Genomic DNA, 19060 nt, shown 5'->3' on the forward strand with positions numbered 1-19060 from the left:
ATCCATCCTGCAAAGCTCAAACCTTCCTAATACCAATTTGCTGCAGCCATAAACACTCTCAATGGAGAAAATGGAAATACAGCAAAAAAACAGCTGCCCCAGCAAAACACAGGAAAGGCAGCAGCCTTGAACTGACCATGAGCACATCAGTATGCTGGATTTTGGATTTCACAAGGGCCCTTCTCACAGGAAGGCTCATGTAACCATGGCAATGGAGATCTCTGGATGCATTTCATCCTTGTCACCACTAACAAACAAGTAAGTTAAATCAGATGCAGATAAGAAAAGTCTTCCCACTCCTCTTTTTACTAAACAGTTCAGAATTCCTAGGAACCATAAGGAATAAAAGACAACTTCAGAAGAAAAACAAAGTCCCAGGAATCATCACAACTCAGATTTTTATTCAACAGTGAAGTTGAAGGGAATGGTGTTTTTTTCCCTTCAGGGCAAATGTTCCAAATGGAAATTAAGTAAAAATATTGTTCCCCAAAAGTACTCACAATGAAATTAGTTTTCATTAAATATATTTGTTTGGCAAAATAAAATAAAAAATTAGAACCCGTACAAAAAAAATCCCTTGCAAATTTCTAACACTGTAGCAATGACAACGATGTAAACCTGGATGTTTGGCAGTTGTAATTAATTTGTGAAACTTACTGTTGAACTTTGGACCAAGGAAATAAAAATCACTTCAAATAGCAACAAGCCAATTTCGGAGGCAACTGAGGCTTAGGGAACGCTACAGGAATGGGACACACTGGTGGCTTCATACACGGTTTGTGCGAGTGATCTGCTAGTGTGGGGCTATTGTAAGAGCTGGGAGGAAAAGAAGTTAAAAGCTGTTGCAGCATTGCAGCGTATGGTACAGCAAAAACCTGCAGACTTTCCATCCTGCGAGCCGATCAGTTGGGTGAAGGCTGGAGGCAAGAGCTGAGATGATGGTGGAGAGAATGATGACAGTGACGGATGGTGCAAGCACTGGGAAGCAGTTAACCAATTTCATCATCACATTGGATTCAGTGGTGAGCAGACTCTTGTGAGTGTCTGGGGAAATCTTCTGCTTACAGTAGCTGCTTTTGCTCCCTACCTCCCTCCTCCTTCCAGTTAAAGCCTCTGCCCTGCCAAGTGGGTTTCACAGGCATGCAGTTTGATAACAACGTCCTTTAGTTAAGAATGTCTATTCCAGTATTAAAAATGTAAAAAAAGTCCTCAGGAGGGTTGCTTCTTAGTGGCAGTCTTTGCCTTAAGCAAGGCCAATGGCCTGCAATTACAAGTTAATTAAAGCAATGTGGATTTGGATGAGCAATGGGGAAGATGGGAATGGGGAAGGAAGGGATGCAGGGAACAGGGAGGAATGCAAGTGTTTCTACATCCCTCCCCAAAGCCAAAATACAAGGTGCAAAAGTGGGTTTCTTTTTTTCCTCACACTCTTCTTTTTTTTTTTTTTTTTTAATATCTCTCCAGTTATAATGTATTTCCAGTTTCAGAGCAAGTTTCAGTGACTGCCTCAGTTACAGTCATAAACAAAGTCGTAGTTGCTGGGCTCCTTTGGGATAGGTGGGGGAGCATCTGGGATTTGTATATTTTCCAAGTCAAGGAGGCGTAGCTTTATCTCCATGCTGAGCAGCGTGTCCAGGTCATTCCGTGTTAGGTCACTCAACATATCCTTCCCAAGGAGGGCGTTCAAACCATCGGTCCATACACAATACTGCACAGGAAAAGGATAAAAACTCTCATTAATAGACTTTTCATGCACAAACTCCTTGTCTGGTCTGGTCCTCTACAGTTACTGCTTCCATGGGGACTTACAAAGAGACCTAACATTAGGCTGAGGCATTTTATCAGCTCAGATCTTGAGGAAGGCTTTCACTGGGCTGCTCAGAAAATGGAATAACATTCCAATAAATGGGACAAAATGACAGTGTATAGTTGTTTGACAATTTGCCATCTCCTCCAAACTTCTTGGTGAATGTTCTTCTGCAATTATTGGAGAATGAAACAATAACTTAGGACAATCAACCTCTGGAGAAATCTCCTTCACTTGTCTCATTCTCCTCCCCCCAGTACCTATTAAAAAAGCCTGATTATCTTACACTAACTAAACTTTTAATTCTAAGACAGTTAAGTTAGGTGAACTAAATCCCACCCCCAAATCCTTCTTGACTCTTAGTGTAAAAATTCTGTACTATCTGCTTTTATCATTGTTTGCTTTTCTATACATGAAGCTGTTAGAATTGATAGTCTCATATAACTATGCCTACTTTACCACTATTTTACAGAAAATAACATATTGTGAAAACTACAGTCAGTTAATGCTATGTCCTTCATGAAAATTAAATGCCAAGCTGCTTGGGTATAATACTAAATCCTTCAAATGCTGAACTGGCCTCTAAAACCTTTTCCTTACTGTTAGCTTTTTCCTAACAGGAGATGCCATCTTTCCCAACAGCTGACAGCTTGTGATAAACGTGGGCTGAATAACCATTTAAAATCAGCAACAAATTCAAGGGAGATTGGTGATCTAGAGTCAACTTCTATTGAATAAGTCACTTTCATTTATTACTACAAGCCATTTATTCAACTATGAACAAAAGTACTCAAATGCTGTCATCTAAAAATAAAGATTTCAATCATGAACTTGTGTCCTAGTTTGCAGGAGAAAAATTAAATTAACCGTAACTGCATTTTTATCTTACAAATACTTCTGCTGGATTTCATGCCAAAAAAAGGGTTTTAAATTTAGCTGACCATTTGCTACATGATGCCGCCGAGTTTAAAGATAGCCATGGCTGACTTCATCCCACAGCAGAAATGAGGATTATTTTTAAGGAAGAGAGAGAAGCCCCCCTCTTCATGCAGAAAAAGGGCATCTTTCAAAAATAGGATGGGTTAGCACACTTCAGCATCCAAAGTGAAATCCAACCCACTTAAGTCAGAAACAAAACAGTAGCAGAGGGAGCTTTTTCACCCAGGGTGTGGGCAAGCCAAGCCCCAGCTTTATTTAATATGAGATCAGCTATATAGAAGAGACTTTAGAGTTCAGGTTGTCCTGTTGACAAATACTAAATAAACAACTTAGCCTGCCTATTCCAGGCTGTCAAAGTGTGCCACTGAAGACTTTTAAAGCACGCAATTTTTTTGGAGTGAATGCAGAATATCAGGAAAAGAAAGAAGCTATTCTAGAAAAATAATTCTATTTGAACAGACTATAAAATCCTCTGTGATTTACTTGAAATCTTTCTCTAGGAGAGTTTTCCCTGAATTCATTATGAAGAAAGGAACAGAAAAGCAAAAGGCTCTGCTCAGGTTACAGGGGAGCAGAGAAACTTCTCAACAGATGCAGCCCCTGACGTAAATAGTCCATCACCTGCGCAGTGAGTGCGGCCAGCTCTTCCTCTGGGGAGGAGTCCCAGAGAGCCAGAAAGCAGAACTGCAGTTCTCTCCTCTTCCAGATATAACTCATTCAGGGCCCACAGAAACCAAATTCTGGCCACAATTCTGATGAGTGCAATGGCCTGGAAAAGGGGCTTCCTCTCTAATCTCCATATTGGCAAATGCACCTAATTAAACTCCTGCACATGTTGAGGAGAGAGACATCCTAATGAGATGGTGGAAAAACAGAGGCATTCATTCAGAAGCTTTTTTCTTTTTAATATGCAAAAGAGACTAAGAATCACTGAAAAATTAATTTACGAGATTCATTTTCATAAAACTCCAATGAAACCTAATTATGGCCTCCCTCATCAGTTTCTCTGTCAAAAATCATGGATAAGATTAATCCACCTTTTTTTTGCTGTGTAGTTGAAACCAGTTATTAGTATTTAAATGAAAAACAAATACAATGGAGTGATCTCATAGTACTGAATCCTCTGGCTAGCAGTAAGCTCCAACAGATGGCTAAGGGAATTCACAAACTTAAGTGTGCTAGAATGAGGTCCAAATCTCAATGATACTGGTTCAGTAATGAGATTTTATCAAAGAATTACTTTGGGAGACAAGAACTAGAAAGGTTGCACAGGCTTCATCCATCTGGATGCAGCCCTGAGCAACCTGGTCTGAGCTCATTGCTGACCTGCTTTGAGCAGGAGGTTGGACTCAGGACACCTTCAGGGTTCCTTGCAGCCAAAATTATCCTAAGAGCCTCGTTCAATGTTTCTTTTTAGGACACGTTCAACTCCCACATTTCAGCCTCACTCTACAATCACGAGGGCTGCACAAGTATTTAAAAAAAGCCCTGCAAGTCTGACCTGAAATTGTCATGTACCAACATCATTCCTGGTGCTTTCAGAATCTTGAGATGTCACCACAAACTGACAATGCTGCTAAACTAGCACTTCTATCAACAGGCACCCCAACTACTTTGATGAAGAGTCACAGGCTTCACAACATGCTACTTCCCTTTCCTTGTGAGTGCTTCCTCTGAACACTTGTACTTTTCACTTTAATCACAACTCGCTCTTCTGCAGGCCATGGAAAAATACAGAGGATATGAGATGTCCTTTTAAAAACTTTCATTTGGGAACTGTCAAGTGGCAGCAGAGACTGTTGCCTCTGGCCATTTTTTTGATCATATTAATTTTGTTTCAAAGAAGCTGCACAATACCAAAAAGAGATGTGAAGATAAAAGGTGTGTTAACGCAATCATGAGCAATTGGGTTAGTGCATCTCACTGCTACTGCCTGTCAGTGGGATGCAGCAGCAGCTTTTGAACATTTGGACCATTAAAATCCACTTTTAGCTATAGGCTGTATTTGAGATACAGTGGCTGAAAAAATTGTTGGTTTTCATGACCGTTTGCACTTCTAAGCTGAAACAGTCTAGAATTCAGTTTCTGGAGAATTTATATCAGAAATCCTCAAACACGTTCAGTTCAGAGGATGATGACAACCATGTGTTGCTTAGAGCTACAGCTCTAGTGGCACATCGTGCCTGGGACACTACTGGTCTTTTCTCTTACATGAAAACTGATCAGCAAATACTTCTCTGGAATGAACATTCTTGAAAATGACACTCAGATGTTAATCCACAGGAGACCCAAATGGGCATAACTGTATCTCCTCTCCTAAAATTAACATTTAGTTGAAGGTTTTAGTCCAGAACAACAAATGTTGAAGTGGCATAGCTAATACACTTCACTTGTAAAGCAATTTCACACACTTTAACACTACAGTATAATTCAATTTAAAGCGATCTTCTTCATCGTCTTAGAACAGGGTCCTGAACTGAGACCAAATGTAATATCTAAAAATAAGTATGCAAATGAAACATAACTCTTGCTTTAGAAACAAGAAGGATTTTTTAAAAAATGTAGTGCATTCTGCTAAGCCTTTACTTGAAATTTCTTTCAGAGAAACATATCCAATGATTCAACACAATTAAGGTAAATTAATCCCATCACATTCCAGAAGGTGATGATGTCTTCTATTTCCTTGTGGCTTTTACTAAGCGAAGGGAGCAGGGAAGGGGCTATTCTTGCTATTGGTATTTACATTGTCTTTATACAAGTGAAAGCCGTTGCAAAACACTCTCCTGTGGAGATGGAATGAATACAGGGGGCCTTCTATGATCACTTGTCATGAATGGTCTTAAGAAATGTGAAAATAAGGAAAAGGGGATATGCCATTCTGGACAGCACAAGTCTGTGGCTGAAATTGAGACCCAGTTATGGTATAACCACCCCTGACTATGCTAGCATGGTCAAAATGAACTGCGGCTGGCAGTGATTCTTTGAAAGCTTGGCTGTACAAATTCTCAGTGTTGAAAGTTCACACTTTCAACAAAGTTCACACTTTCAGCAAAATTCTCTAGTGTCTGAAGTACAGTAGACCACAAGAAATCAAGAAATGGTGAGCGAGGTCTGTAGAACTTCTGCCCAAGCTCTCTTATTTCTCTTTCTTATTGCTTGTATTTTGGGAGGACTTAGAAATACTGGTCTGTAATTTGGAGCTTCATGTGCTCTGTGATGTAGGAATACAAAACATGTTTCTTCTGTGCCTCAGATATGCAAGAAAATTGCAGAAGGTCTCATTCCTGTACTAATCCCTTGAATTTGTCAGTTTGTTCTGAGATGTGACACACTGATTTAGATGGACCTATACCCTGGGCCAAGATGACCATTCTTATGTTCTTATAAAGACATCTGGTGCCTTAAAGCAGCCAAGATAACTTCAAATAAATTTCTGTACTCTGAATATGACTTACCTCATGCTTGTCTGGAGCAATGAAATTCAACTGGCCACTTGAGTCATACAATATAGAGAAAGCAAGCTCTAGCACCTCCTGGAACAACACAAAGAAACACATATTAATGCTGCATGAGAGAGGCATCTGTACATTCAGGTCTGTCTTTCTTTCCTATCCATTATTACCCAAAATAAGTTGAAAAATAAGTTTATGGTAGTCTCCTGTCTGGCCAAAGCTGCAGCAGTACCAGACCACTGCAAGAGACAGGCACAGCAAGAAAACCACCACGGTTGCTTCAGTCAAAACAAACTCACTCACCTCAGAGCTTACTGTGGCCCACTGGGTCGTGAATTCCTTTAGCATTTCAGTTTAAATTTGAGCTAGGCAATGGTGAGGACTAAAATCAATATAATGAATAATTGTACACTTGCAAGAAACTCTTCATGAAGGCTCACAGTTTTTTTCACTTTCTATAGATTAAACTCACAAAGTTCTGCAAGGTTTGACTCCTTGTGTTAAAAATCTTGTCAGGACAATGAATATCCTGGTATATACTTATGTTCTTTTCACTGCTGGAAATATATTAAATTATTCACTCTCAGGAGATTTCTGTAATTTTGTTTCCATCTGAACCAGAATCGCCAGCCTCAGTCAAGCCAAACAATGCCAGTTACCTAAAGACCCAAAGGAATTTCAGGAAAGGAAAAAGCAATCATCTTTTTGTCCCCTAAGCACTGAAGCTGGAATTGTAAAAGATACCAAGGAGAATTCATAAAGTGCTGACCTTTCCTAAAAGTCACCTGGAGTTAAATTCCCATGGGGAAACCCAGGCAATCTGAATAAACACTGCTCTTTCAGTGGCCAGCAGTGAGCATGCAATGTTGTCCTAAATGTCGCCATAGTATGGTTTCTGCCTGCATCACTCCAAGTGCCAGTACAAGGATCTCACAGTCTGCAAGCCTGGCTGTATGGATATATTAACTGTGGAAAAGAGACCCAGCTAAGCAGCAGAGTGCTGACTTGTAACTATGATCTGAATCACATGTCCTGTTCTTTTAGCTTCTTGGCTTCCTCAGCCCTGTCACACTGATGCCTTTTGCTGACTCTCAGCTGACAGCAGTCCCTGCACAGCCAGCGGTGAAAGGAGAACAACTTCCTAAATTCGCAACAATAAGTTTTAAAATGGAAGAATTGACTCTGGGGGCTGCAGCATAAACATTGTTCTAGATTGTTACGCCTGAGCTCCTGGTCTGAGACAGACATAGTATATTTGGATTTCTGTAAGGGCTTTTTTGGTTTTGACGTTGTATGATTAAGAGCAGAGTCTGAACCATAAAACTTGCAAGCCTTACGGATAATCTTGGATAATAAGAGATCAGGCTTCTCATGGGAAATGTTCCTGTTTTCCTTGAGTTTAGTTACTAGGTTTGACTTGATGTATTGCCAAGGCTACAGGAGACAAAGCTATGTTAAATCCTCATTGTGTTGAATCTCCATGGAGGCTGCAAGTGCAAACAGTGCTGGTGCACTCAGCAAACCAATGGCTCAGGCTCACATGGCCCTTTTGTTTTGTAGGCATGTCTCTCAGCCACACCTTATTAAGAGTGATGTCCCTCATTAGAGAAAAAAATCTACCTCTGCCCACATGAACCTGGCATTATCTTCTCCCACGGTGTTATAAATTACTGACAGAATACGCCAAGTAATGCCCCTGAGGTTGTAGCTCTGAAAAAAGGGCTTGTACTGTTATACTGTGATGTTCCTGAATTTCATGAAGGTCAACAATCCCACAGGCCTGACCTCTGTAATTTTTTTCCTTTGGGAAACTCCCAATGAATATACTTTCTTCTTCACCTCAAAGAGAGAAAAAAGAGGAAAAAAATTTCTGCTTGGAAGAAGAATGTGTCAGGATGTCAAGGGTTTAGTCATTTCCAGTCAGGCAGAGAATGAGAAGGGACTACATTAAGGGCACCAAGCTTCTCTTTCTGTGGAAAAGTGTTGTTTTTGGAGCCCTGGCTGCAGGTCAGCTTCTTTGCTGGCTGCCCTGGATTCTAAAGGCTTGGAATTACAACTTCCAGGTGCCAGCATCTCTGTTGCATTATGCACAGCAAACTGTCAAGGAAAATGGAAGCCAAAGGAGCTGGAGCTGCCAGCTGGCCCTCCACTGACAGTGGTCTCAGTGGTTGAGCTGGCTGACTTGTCAGGGACCCCCACCTGGCTTTGTTACAGTCCCATCAATGACAAGGAGGAGCTGGCAATTCTTAAATGAGAACTCGTCAGTCTTTATCACCCATCTCTAGTTTTCTCTTCTGCTCTCTGTCCTACTTCTTAACCTTTCTCACTGTAATTTTTCACTCAAGCCTTTTCCACTTGTTTCTCTATCCCTCTGGTCCTGTTTATTTCACATTCCCTCCAACCTGTTCCTTCCTTCTTTGTTTTGCTTTCCTCCTCCTGCACCTCAAGTTGCTGAACTCACTCCCTTGGCACTCCTAGCTCCTTCCACATGTCAGACCTCTGCTCTTCCCTAGATGCTTCTCAAAGGTAGCAGCATTGGGACCCACAGTGTGCCTGTCTTCTGAGCTGAGCTGAAAACAGAACAAGAGACTGCAACAGCAGGCCAATGCTTCCCACTCCTTGGATTCAGCTCTGTGGGGGAAGCTGTCATAGGTGGTATGAAGGGAAGGTTGCTCTTCCATGCCCAGAGGTTCCTTCTCCCCCAGTCTCCAGTGGTCCCCAACACAGGCCAGAAGCAAGCTATTTTTCATGAACAGGCACTTTGGGTGCCTATGGTGAAGTGATCCCATGCAGCTAGAATGGCCTCACTACTTTCTGCCTTCTCTGTCTTCAACATGCTCAAAACACCCATGTCTTTACTGAAGGCTGAGGCCTGGCCATGTTGAGTATGCTTGCCAGGGTCAGAAGATCTGCCTCAAAGAACTCTCTAGACAGGCAGCAGTGGGGAACTTGTTCAACCAAAGGAGAAAAAAGAGAAGAGAAGAGAAGAGAAGAGAAGAGAAGAGAAGAGAAGAGAAGAGAAGAGAAGAGAAGAGAAGAGAAGAGAAGAGAAGAGAAGAGAAGAGAAGAGAAGAGAAGAGAAGAGAAGAAGCTTCATTTATCAGAGATGAACCATTTTAGCTGACTAAAAAGGCACAAAGCCTGACACCTGCCACATCAGCAGATAAAGGGTAATAGGAGAACACTTCAAAATATCTGGCCATGTTTTTTTTTCTAAATCTTCTGTCATGCTTTATTTTGAAGGCTGCAAAATTTGATGTATTTCATTTCCTTGAAAATCATTGGTACTACTTGGGAGTCAGAAATAAGGATTTAAAAATTAAACATAATTTAAAAACACAAGCAAGACAAAACACAATGGATTCAGATCTGGTCCTGTCACATCTTTCCGGCTTCATATGCATGCAAATTCCAATTCAGTTTAACTCTTATTTCTTTCTAAATTATCCTGCTGAGAGAACAACGGCCATGTGCTGGCAAATGAAAGGATGCGGAAGCCTTTGTTATGGACATGTTGCCAATTCCAGCTATGCTCATAGCATGGCATTCTGCCATTCAATTTTCTTTTCTGCCAATGAATAAAATTGAGGTGGACGTTATATATGTACAAAGAAAGCTCAGAATGAAAAGGCCTCTTAAAAATATATCACTGATTGTGAAATTTCAGAAAGTGAAAGGTTTCATACACCAAATTCAGCTGAATTGCATTCTGTGTCTGCCTTTTTATAAATTTTAATTGCCTAACCCATATATAACCTGATATGCTGCAAACAACATGTTATTCCTATGTCAGTCGAATAGTTGCAATATTGTGCCTGACAGTTTGATTGGGATGACAGATTAATTACAAAATTCTGTGTGTCTCAGGGGAAGAAACAAGGAATTGAGGAAATAAAAAAAAACCCAAACCCACCAAACCAAACCTCTGCACCACATCAGAAACAGTAAAACCATCAAAATTGCCATTGTCTGGGTCACAAATAGAATGCCTCCAGCCACGGATGCAGCCATGCCGCCTATGAATTCCAGATCTTCACATTCTCAGCCAGAAATTTCATACCAGTCCAAAGCAATTTTACCTAAGGAAATGGGGCAATGCTGAGAGCTGAGGACAAACTGATCTGCAGCATTCCTATTTAGCATTAAATACTATCTAGACATTACTGCGCCATAACGATGACACATTTCCATCACTGCCACCCACTGCTTTCCATCTTTCCCTTTTGTGTGGACATATGAGTGCTAAGGCAAGGAAGAGCTAAAAATATTTTATATGCATCATATAAATGTTCCAGCCAAATGTGTTGATGGTTCAGCTGTAACATGAGGTAGGAGTTATACGTAATCTATTGTACTCATGTGTGTGTGTTTGTGCCCTGATTCAGAAAATCAACAAGGAAAAATACTCCTGGGATTTTTTTTCCTCACTTGACATTTTCCTTTCCTATCATGTAAAGCCAATGTTGAAAGGAGAGCAACTTCTCTGTAAGAAAACAAATGCAAGAAATACTCAGGATGCTTTGCCCACCTGTGCACAGTTAAGGAAAGAGGAGTTGCAGCTGTGAAGGTGCAACTAGTTGTGTGATGTAGCTTTGACAGGGCCTTCTCAATTTTCATGGCTCCCATCAGAACTGCTTTTTCATTTTTATCTCCTTGAAGCAGGAACTCTTGACTTCACTATTTTGTCCATCAAAATCTCCTGGTCTGACTCAAAAATTTCTCAGTATCAGGTAATTAGAAATTCTGATTCAAAACCTGTGATCTGGCTCCCAGACCTCTCAGGGTGCTGTTCTAGGTCAGACTAAGCACCATTAGAATCTCATTGCTTCTTATAAAGTGAGAGAGACAACCTGATAGAAAATTTATGAACATACCATATAGAATATGGTATTCACCACTAACAATGCCAGACATTGCTAGTAACTCCACTTCTTCTTGATGTGGTGACAATTCTTACTAGCAAAAACTCTGCAAGATTCTGGCACTGTACAGTTTTAGTACTACTGTCAGCTTACAGTTCTTGCTCTGAAACTGAAAGGTAGTATAAATCTAATTTAAGCTGAATATTGTCTCCTACACATTTTTTCCCAAATGAACTGCTAAGCACATCCTTATATGCCTCCTTAATTGCCCAGGATTTACCTTACAGCCTTTTGTTGGCAGTCGTTTTTCTACCTGATTGGACCTGCAGGTATCATCAGCTGGACATTAATTGCAATTTTGGCATGTGTTCACTGAATGTGGCTTCATCAGAGAACACAGCTGGAGCAAACTAGTTATTTATCAGACACAATATAGGAGTAGGCACCTACAGCCATTGCTGCTTTGCTTTAGAGACAGAGAACATCACTACTAAAGACAATTCCAGTTGTGCCCTGGGCATATCTCAATGCACGTCTACCATGAAATATGAGTACAGAAGGCTAAGCTGTCCCAGTAACTTAACTCAAATGGTCTGAGGTGGAAACAAAGGGTATACATACATGGAAATGTTGCAGGCTGGAAAGAAAAATACCTGTGTTACTTCAGGGAAGGTCAAGTTGACAAGCTTTGCATTCTGCACAGTATGTGTTCATAAGAATTTGAGAACCATACCTTGTTTTGTTTAAGAGCTCCTTTCTCCTTCATATGTGGGCAGTCTTTCCCAGTCACAACAGCTTTTATATCTGCCACTGGCACTGCATGAAAAAGAAAGAAAATAAAACCTCAGAAAATTAGTTAGAAGCAAGGTATGTAAAAGCTACAGAGTCTAAAAAGAAGCAAGGCTAATGTGTTAAAATTGCCATGTCCTTTGCCATTTCCAGCCTTTTGTAAGAAAGAAAACTGGAAGAAAACAACCAACACAGGAACTAGTGAGTCTTGCCAAAAATTTCAGGCATCTGGATAAAAGTCTGAAAATGCTTTTTCTTGCCTATTGAGACTACCTTGGGTAAGACTGTTTCATATAAATGCGTACCTGTGCCTGCACACTATGTGTACTCATGAATCTCAAAACCATATAATTTTCTTCTTTGTTAATATAATGTGCCTGCTCTGCTGCTACTCTTTCCTAGGCATCCAGGTAAAGTCTCTGCTGGAGAGAGGATGCTGGGCAAGTTGGACCCTTCACTCAGTGCTGTTTTCCTTCTTTTAAAAGCCTGTAGGAATTTTTTTAAAATAGTTTCCTATTTCACTCCCATCAGCAGTTTAGTTGCTTTCTGGTACTAGCAGGAATAAGGAATACTAAGGCTTATAATGAGCCATTCCAATTGCTTTAAAATGTGAAGTGATCAGAAATGACTTGGGGGAAAAGAAAGGTAAGAAAAAATATTGGAATCTGCTGCCACTCAGAGTCACAGAGTGAGGTCACTAAAGCAGAAAGATAAATTTCTGTGAGTTTCAAGCGGAAGTCCATTTTCCAAAGGTAATTACATTATGGAGAATCTATATGCTCTACAATACAATATGGTCCCTGAGTGACAGTTTCTACGATCTATAAATAATCCATTATCCTTGTGGCTGCAGAAAAGTATCTTATATATAGAACAGGATAGTAATATGAAAACCTGTTACTGCCCAGTTCTTTAGAAACTCTAATGGAAATAGTGAAGAGGAGAAATGCATTTACTCTTCTACTGGGCCCAGCAGCACCATATATTTCATGACAGATTACCTCAGCACTATGCCAAATGGATGGCATAGGATGTAAAAGACATTCTTAAAGTATTTGCTTTGCATGGAAAACTGAAAAGAAAGGAAAAAATTTGACTCTTCACTACTCAACTTCTGCCTTTAGTCTCAGAATTTTATGCTGTGGGTCTGCTGACTTTTTATGCCTCTGACAGTCCCATTATGGAGAAGAAGAGATACGGTTTTAGAGAGGAGAGAGTGAGCTAGGATAAACTGGGAAATTAAGGAGATATTTGACTGCAACTAAGGTAGAAAAGTCTTCTTAAGAAAAAAGAGTTCCTGCCACTTTTTGAAGAGGCCCAGAAAAACAATTTCTCTGTTTGCATAAGATAAGGTTTTCTGAGGTCAGACCTCTCAGCCAAGAAAGCTTTTCTCCAGGTTTCATAAACTTGATCCGTGTGATCTGGAATACAGTAACTATGGGAGATCACAGACTGATGTGACATCCTAATCTTTATTTATCTGGAACTTGGCTTATGCCTTACTTTAGAAAAATAGAATCAAAGACTTCAGGTGTCAGAAGTTGACTACAAGATACTGGAGGGCGTGAGCACAGATGTGATGTGCTCACAATGGATAAAGCCTTGAGAAGGAGGGCAGCTGTTTTCTGTCCCAGCTGGAGTCTGCATTGCTTGTTAACTCTGCCAGCCTGAAGATAGGGGTGACATTCACAGAAGTGGAAAGGTTAAAAACCCACACATTTATTTTTGGGGATAGAGACTAATTATTCAGGCTTGCCAAGCAATACACAAAATGCTTGATGCTGCTTCTCTTGATTCTGTTTTCTTACCCACCTAACCTCTCTTATCTGTGGACCTGGCTCCAAATGCTGACAAGTTGATCATCATATTCAAACTTTAAGAATTCAAAAATCAATAAGTCTGTCCAGAGAAAACCAGAATATTTATGAAAGTATTCTGGAAATTGCCCAAGCCAGTTTGGCCTAATACATTTCAAACAATATACTTTATAATCTTGTGACTTGCAATATTCTCAGCTTTGTTTAATGAAACTCCTATGGTAAATCTTGTCTCATTCATAGCCTGAAAACCTGAGACACTGATGAAATAACCACCTCTTTCTGAAACTGCACTAGTATCTAGTCTGCCAGCAGCCAAGCTGAGGCAACCGTGTGGGTCTGTCCCAATGGTTTCTAAAGTAGAAGCCTTCATGGGATCCTCACATTCCTGAGTAGGTTCAAGAGCCTACAGAAAATGCAAGTGCCAGATGATGCTCACAGTCAGGGTCAGGGGTTTGTGCATGGAAGAGTGCTCCAAGCAAACAAATCTGGGAGTTGCTGCTCTTGTAACTGTGCCTGCAGTTCAAGTGTGACTTTCATTCTTCTGTCACTCTGACACTACTGTAACATTCTGTGGCTATTTCTCTAAGCCTTGTCCACAAAAACAGTCTCTTTCTGTGCCAATGCAGCAATGTGAGGCCCTGTCCTACATTCTGCCAAGACTGCAGTAAGACTGTGAACATCCTTGAGGCAATCTGTAAGGCAAGGAAAACAAGAGAATGTGACTGCAAACTGTCAGGGCTCCAGCATCACACAGGCTTTTCTTCTTTCCCCTCTCAGACTGCATTGGGGAGCACTTGGACATTTTAAAAGGTGCTGCCTGGAGACAGGTTAGGGGAGGACATTTCACATCATTTCCCAATTTTCAGGCTGGAAAATTTCAAACTTCTGAAAAATTAGTCTTTCTGCCATTCCATGAAAGAAGTGGAACTACCAGCTGAAACACCTATATAAGCATGTCTAATTTGATAACGCCAAGGATTTTCAAAAAAGAACAAAAAGAAATTATTCCTTATTCAATGCTGGATTTCTTGCAGTCACCTCTCAAGTGACAGAACTATACTCATTATTTCCACTATCATAAAAAAGCTTTCCTGGATTACAGGTTAAACCCCTACAACTCGTGTCGAAGAACAAAGGAGAAATCACCACAGTTAGATGGTTCGGAAGAGCTCCAAAATTACTTTCAACCATAAGAAAAATCCCAATAAATTCCCTGGTAGGAGCTGCCACAGAGATGTGTCCTCTCCCAGTTGGCTACACAGAAACAGTGAGGTCCTCTCAGTGCTCTTCACAGTGACCTGTCACCTTTAAGTCCACTCCTCACAATAACTAGAAAGACCTCTGCACTTATTCCTCCTCCAGACACTAGACTGCCTGTTTCCATGTACAGGCAGTGCTTCTGAATATGCCCAAGTATTTTTATTTGACATCTGCAGTTAGATGAGCAATGAAAATAAACTGTGTTCCTCCCTAGGAAAGACATGATGTTTCCAAGCTGAATGAAATTATAAACTCATTGAAAAGCTTAATGCAGTCCCCACACACACTTGCCAAACCCAGGAGAGTGGTGGTTGAATGCAGGAGAAAATGTCCCCTGCTCTTTATCTTCATAAAGAGAGCTGTTCATAAGGTCCCATGTTAAGAGAAACCTACTACAGGTTATAAAGAAGATCTAGCATAAAAATAGCAGAAGTGTCACAATCTTTGTGTATGACTTACATTTATCTTGCAAGGAATCATGAGGGACTTCTCCCTGTGGACTTTCTTCCAAGTCTCCGTAGTGCAAGACCTTGTGATTAGGTGAAAGTCGACAATACCAAAATTTGTCTGTTGAAATAAACACATTAATTAAGGTTACTGACATGTATTCATCAGCTTTACCAACAGCAGAGGAGGAAGCTTTCTCAAACAAGTTGCTACAGGGAAACTGTCTTTTCTTTCAGAAGAAGAAATGTGTGGGGTATATATAGGAAGGGTAGGGGCTTTGCTCAGTAATTTTACCAGATTAAATGAAGCTGACATTAATCTACAGGCATTTTGTTATTGACATAGTCACTGGGTCAAAAAAAATTACTAGTGAGAAAAAATTGACTTAGTTTTACCAGATATTATATACCCTCATGGCCAGAAGACTGGCAAAGTAACTACTTTGAGTGGATAACTTTAATTTACCCATAAAAGATTCATTTTTAGCACCCACTTTGTGAAAATCAAGCCCTGCCAGCTGTCTTGTGTGGGACACCCAAAAACTGATAAATTTGAAATATCCCATACTTTATGAAAATTATGACTCATATTTTTTTTTATAGACATAGGAGAACACCCCCATATTTATGGAGAGACTGGACCTAATAAACATGCAAGGACTTAAAGCAGACGTTAAGTCTCTTGTCCTGCAGTGCTTTGCATGGTCACAAATATACCTGTGACCATGCAAGTTCACACCCCAGTTTGCATTTTAGTCCTTCCTAAGAGATGTACATTTACATCCCCTGACAACCCCGGCTTTGCAGAACATAATTCCCCCCAACATTTGTTAAAATCTGTTCCTGTGAAGGACATTGCCTTTGCAGAGCCAGGCCACCACTGTGCCTGGCCTGCAAGGATGGTGCTTGCCAATTCCCTTTCTGAAATGGCAAGAAAGAGGTTACCCTTCCTTGTCAGAGCATGTTCCATTCAATAAGTAGATCACACAATGTTAAGCTGTCAAAAATACAATCTTGTTACATCCAAACTAAATCTCCAAAAGCTCAGAGCAAGGCTGGATGTTAAAATGCCAGTGGAGGGGTGCAGAGGGCTTCTCTGGCTCTGTGTTTCTCTCATACTGGCAGTGCTGATGCTGTGCCAAGCAGCAGCCTGAGGGACAATTTAGGGGAAACGTTAGCACTGACACAGCCCTGCAGCGCTGCAGTCGCTGGGAGCCTCCTTTTGGATAAAACATTGGAGGAGCAGTGGAACCAGCATATGTGAGCTCATTTGGGGTGTTAGCAAAGGAAGGGCTTCTTGGCTCTCTGAGTAAAACACTGGCCTCATGGACCCAGCTGTGTCCTGAAGGACACTCCAGGCCAGTCATTTAAAATGCAACGCAGTAAAAGGCAATTGAATGATAAAAAGTGACTTTCACGCACCCTTTTAAATTTCTTTGTCCCAGTGGATAAAAAGATTTGGGGGAAAAACCCTACACCCTTCAAACTACTTTCAGAGTGTGCAGCCCCTTGAACAGCAAGGTTTCAAAAAACACTACAAATCTCTGGCAAAGGCTCAAAATGGCCATGGAAGAGATTCTGGCTATCAACTTCACAGGCATGCACAACACTGTAAGACTGATGGTAGAGAGCCTGAGATTGCGCCCCTGTGATGCATACAAGAAGAGCTGCTGAAATATAAGCATCCCTGGACTGTAAGCAGAACATACAGTGTGGCACAGTATGGGATTGAGAAGAAGACCCCATTTACAAAACTTTTGCAGGGAATTGAAACTAGAGCAAGTAGGAGCCCTCATTCAGTAGATTCTCATTAAGCAGTCTGTGTACCTCAGAAGGATGTATATGAACATTTTCAAGATTCATACCTTTTACAGGGAACTCTACCAGAACCATAGCAAAGCCTGATGCTTGAAGAATATGCCCCATGGAATCTGATGGTTGACCATAATGCCTAAAGAAAACTCTCCAGTAACTGCAGCAGGAGGCTTTCACACCCAGCTTTAACTGCAACCTCATTGCTTATGAGGCTGTACAAAGTAATACAACTTTCCAACTCTAAAATTAAAACAGTAATTTTTTTCTTCATAGAAATGGACATGGTTTCATTCTCTTCCCAGTGACCTGGGCAAAAAGATGGTATAACTGAAAAAAAAAAAATTACCATGGATTCCATTCAATTTATCACACATGGGGCTGGTGTTGGCAAGGGTTTAGCTCTTCTACCTCCTAGGGCTAGTATTTTGGTAACCTTGGCTCTTTCAATGCCATGCTTCAATAATAAAAGAGGGGAACACCCCTCCATGAAGATATTTTGTTTCCCGAAGGGGTGGCTTAATAGGAAGAAACCCAAGCTCTGAATATTTGAGGAGCCCTTTCAGCAATTCCCCATAACCCAAGGTTAATTAAAAACTAATGGCCATAGACTATAGCTTGAAGCATGTCCAGCACAACACTCCTGTGAGCTCACTAATTACTCTGCTCTGCCACAGCCTTGCTGTCAAGGGGAAAGCCCTTAAATGAAAGCTACAAATGGAACTAACAAGGTTTCCTCAACCACAGCCACTAAATGTCTGCACCAGCCAGGCTGAGGAGGGTGACAGCATGTTGATAGGAGAAGGGACCCTTGTTTCTACAGCCACCTCAGCCTTACCCATCCTGGTTTTCACTTCAGCTGTACACGATGCTACAAACGGTGTATCAGCAAATATCCCACTCACATGAGATATCAGTGCCTTGGAAGGGAACAGTTTGAAACTGGATGCAGCAATTTTACTGAAGTGCAAGTGCTGAACACAACTACATTGGAAAAGTAGGGTATAGAATGATCCCGCAGTCAAAACAAAAATTATATGAAATTGCTTCCACTGAGAAAAAGAGTGAAGAAGCCTGAATTTTAGAACAGCACATGGGAAGTAGCCAGCATTTACTTTGAGCTCAAAATTGATAAATAAAAAAATAAGCAGAAGAAAAAGTTATTTTCTACTATGACTCAAAAGTGGTGTTTATAAAACAAAGAAAAACTACTATTCAAACCCTCCAAAACTCTTAAACCAAAGTCTGCAGAGCTGTGTTACAAAAGGTTTAAAGTTGGGACAGACCTTCCCTATTAGTCCCTGTACTCCACATCTGGCAGATCCATGTGCATGTGCCCAGCTGGAACAGGGCAACTGTGAGTTCAGGAAGGAATGGGGTTTGTTTTGGTTTTAGGCCCAGGCTTAAGAATTTTCCCCAAAGACTAGGTCCCTTCTGTGGCCTGTTTTGTATCCAGCTTTACTACACCTACCTCCTGCTCAGAGCAAGAAGCTGTAGGGAGGGCAGACACTAACCACAGTCTTTAGAGATGATGTGGACTTGGTATTTCATCACAGTTTTCAGACACTACATTATTTATACTTTCCAGCAACTCCTTATGTCTTTCAGCTCACTGACCACTGATGCAATTACATCAGGGTGCTAGAAATTCTTTTTTGGGAAACAGAATTATTCATTCTGGTTTTTAATCTGAAAAGTTTCCAAGCAAATTGTTCTGATTTTTCAGATATTTGCTAGAGCAGGCAGGGGCTTAAATATGTCACAGCATATTGTTGAAGATTATAGATGAGGTTAAAAAAAAAATCCCAAATAACAAAATCACCTACAATTTGGCTACAAAAGTAATATTCAAAATTGTGAACAAATAGCAGAG

General features: G+C 40.7%; 1 protein-coding gene across 6 annotated transcripts in view; it reads right to left on the reverse strand.

The window, feature by feature from the left end:
* Nucleotides 1–381: 381 nt before the first annotated feature.
* ELMO1 (engulfment and cell motility 1) overlaps nt 382–19060 on the reverse strand; it is a 303458-nt gene continuing 284779 nt past the window's right edge. For all 6 annotated transcript variants that reach the window (XM_077178465.1, XM_077178469.1, XM_054637468.2 and 3 more), the window contains 4 exons: nt 15389–15496; nt 11794–11876; nt 6202–6279; nt 382–1708 (listed from right to left, as the gene is read on the reverse strand). In XM_077178465.1, coding sequence (XP_077034580.1) covers nt 1508–1708; nt 6202–6279; nt 11794–11876; nt 15389–15496 — 470 coding nt within the window. In that variant the 3' untranslated portion in view covers nt 382–1507. The remainder of the gene's footprint in view (nt 1709–6201; nt 6280–11793; nt 11877–15388; nt 15497–19060) is intronic.

The sequence above is a fragment of the Agelaius phoeniceus genome, chromosome 1 (genome assembly GCF_051311805.1).
Source record: "Agelaius phoeniceus isolate bAgePho1 chromosome 1, bAgePho1.hap1, whole genome shotgun sequence".
In the NCBI taxonomy this organism is placed as follows: domain Eukaryota; kingdom Metazoa; phylum Chordata; class Aves; order Passeriformes; family Icteridae; genus Agelaius; species Agelaius phoeniceus.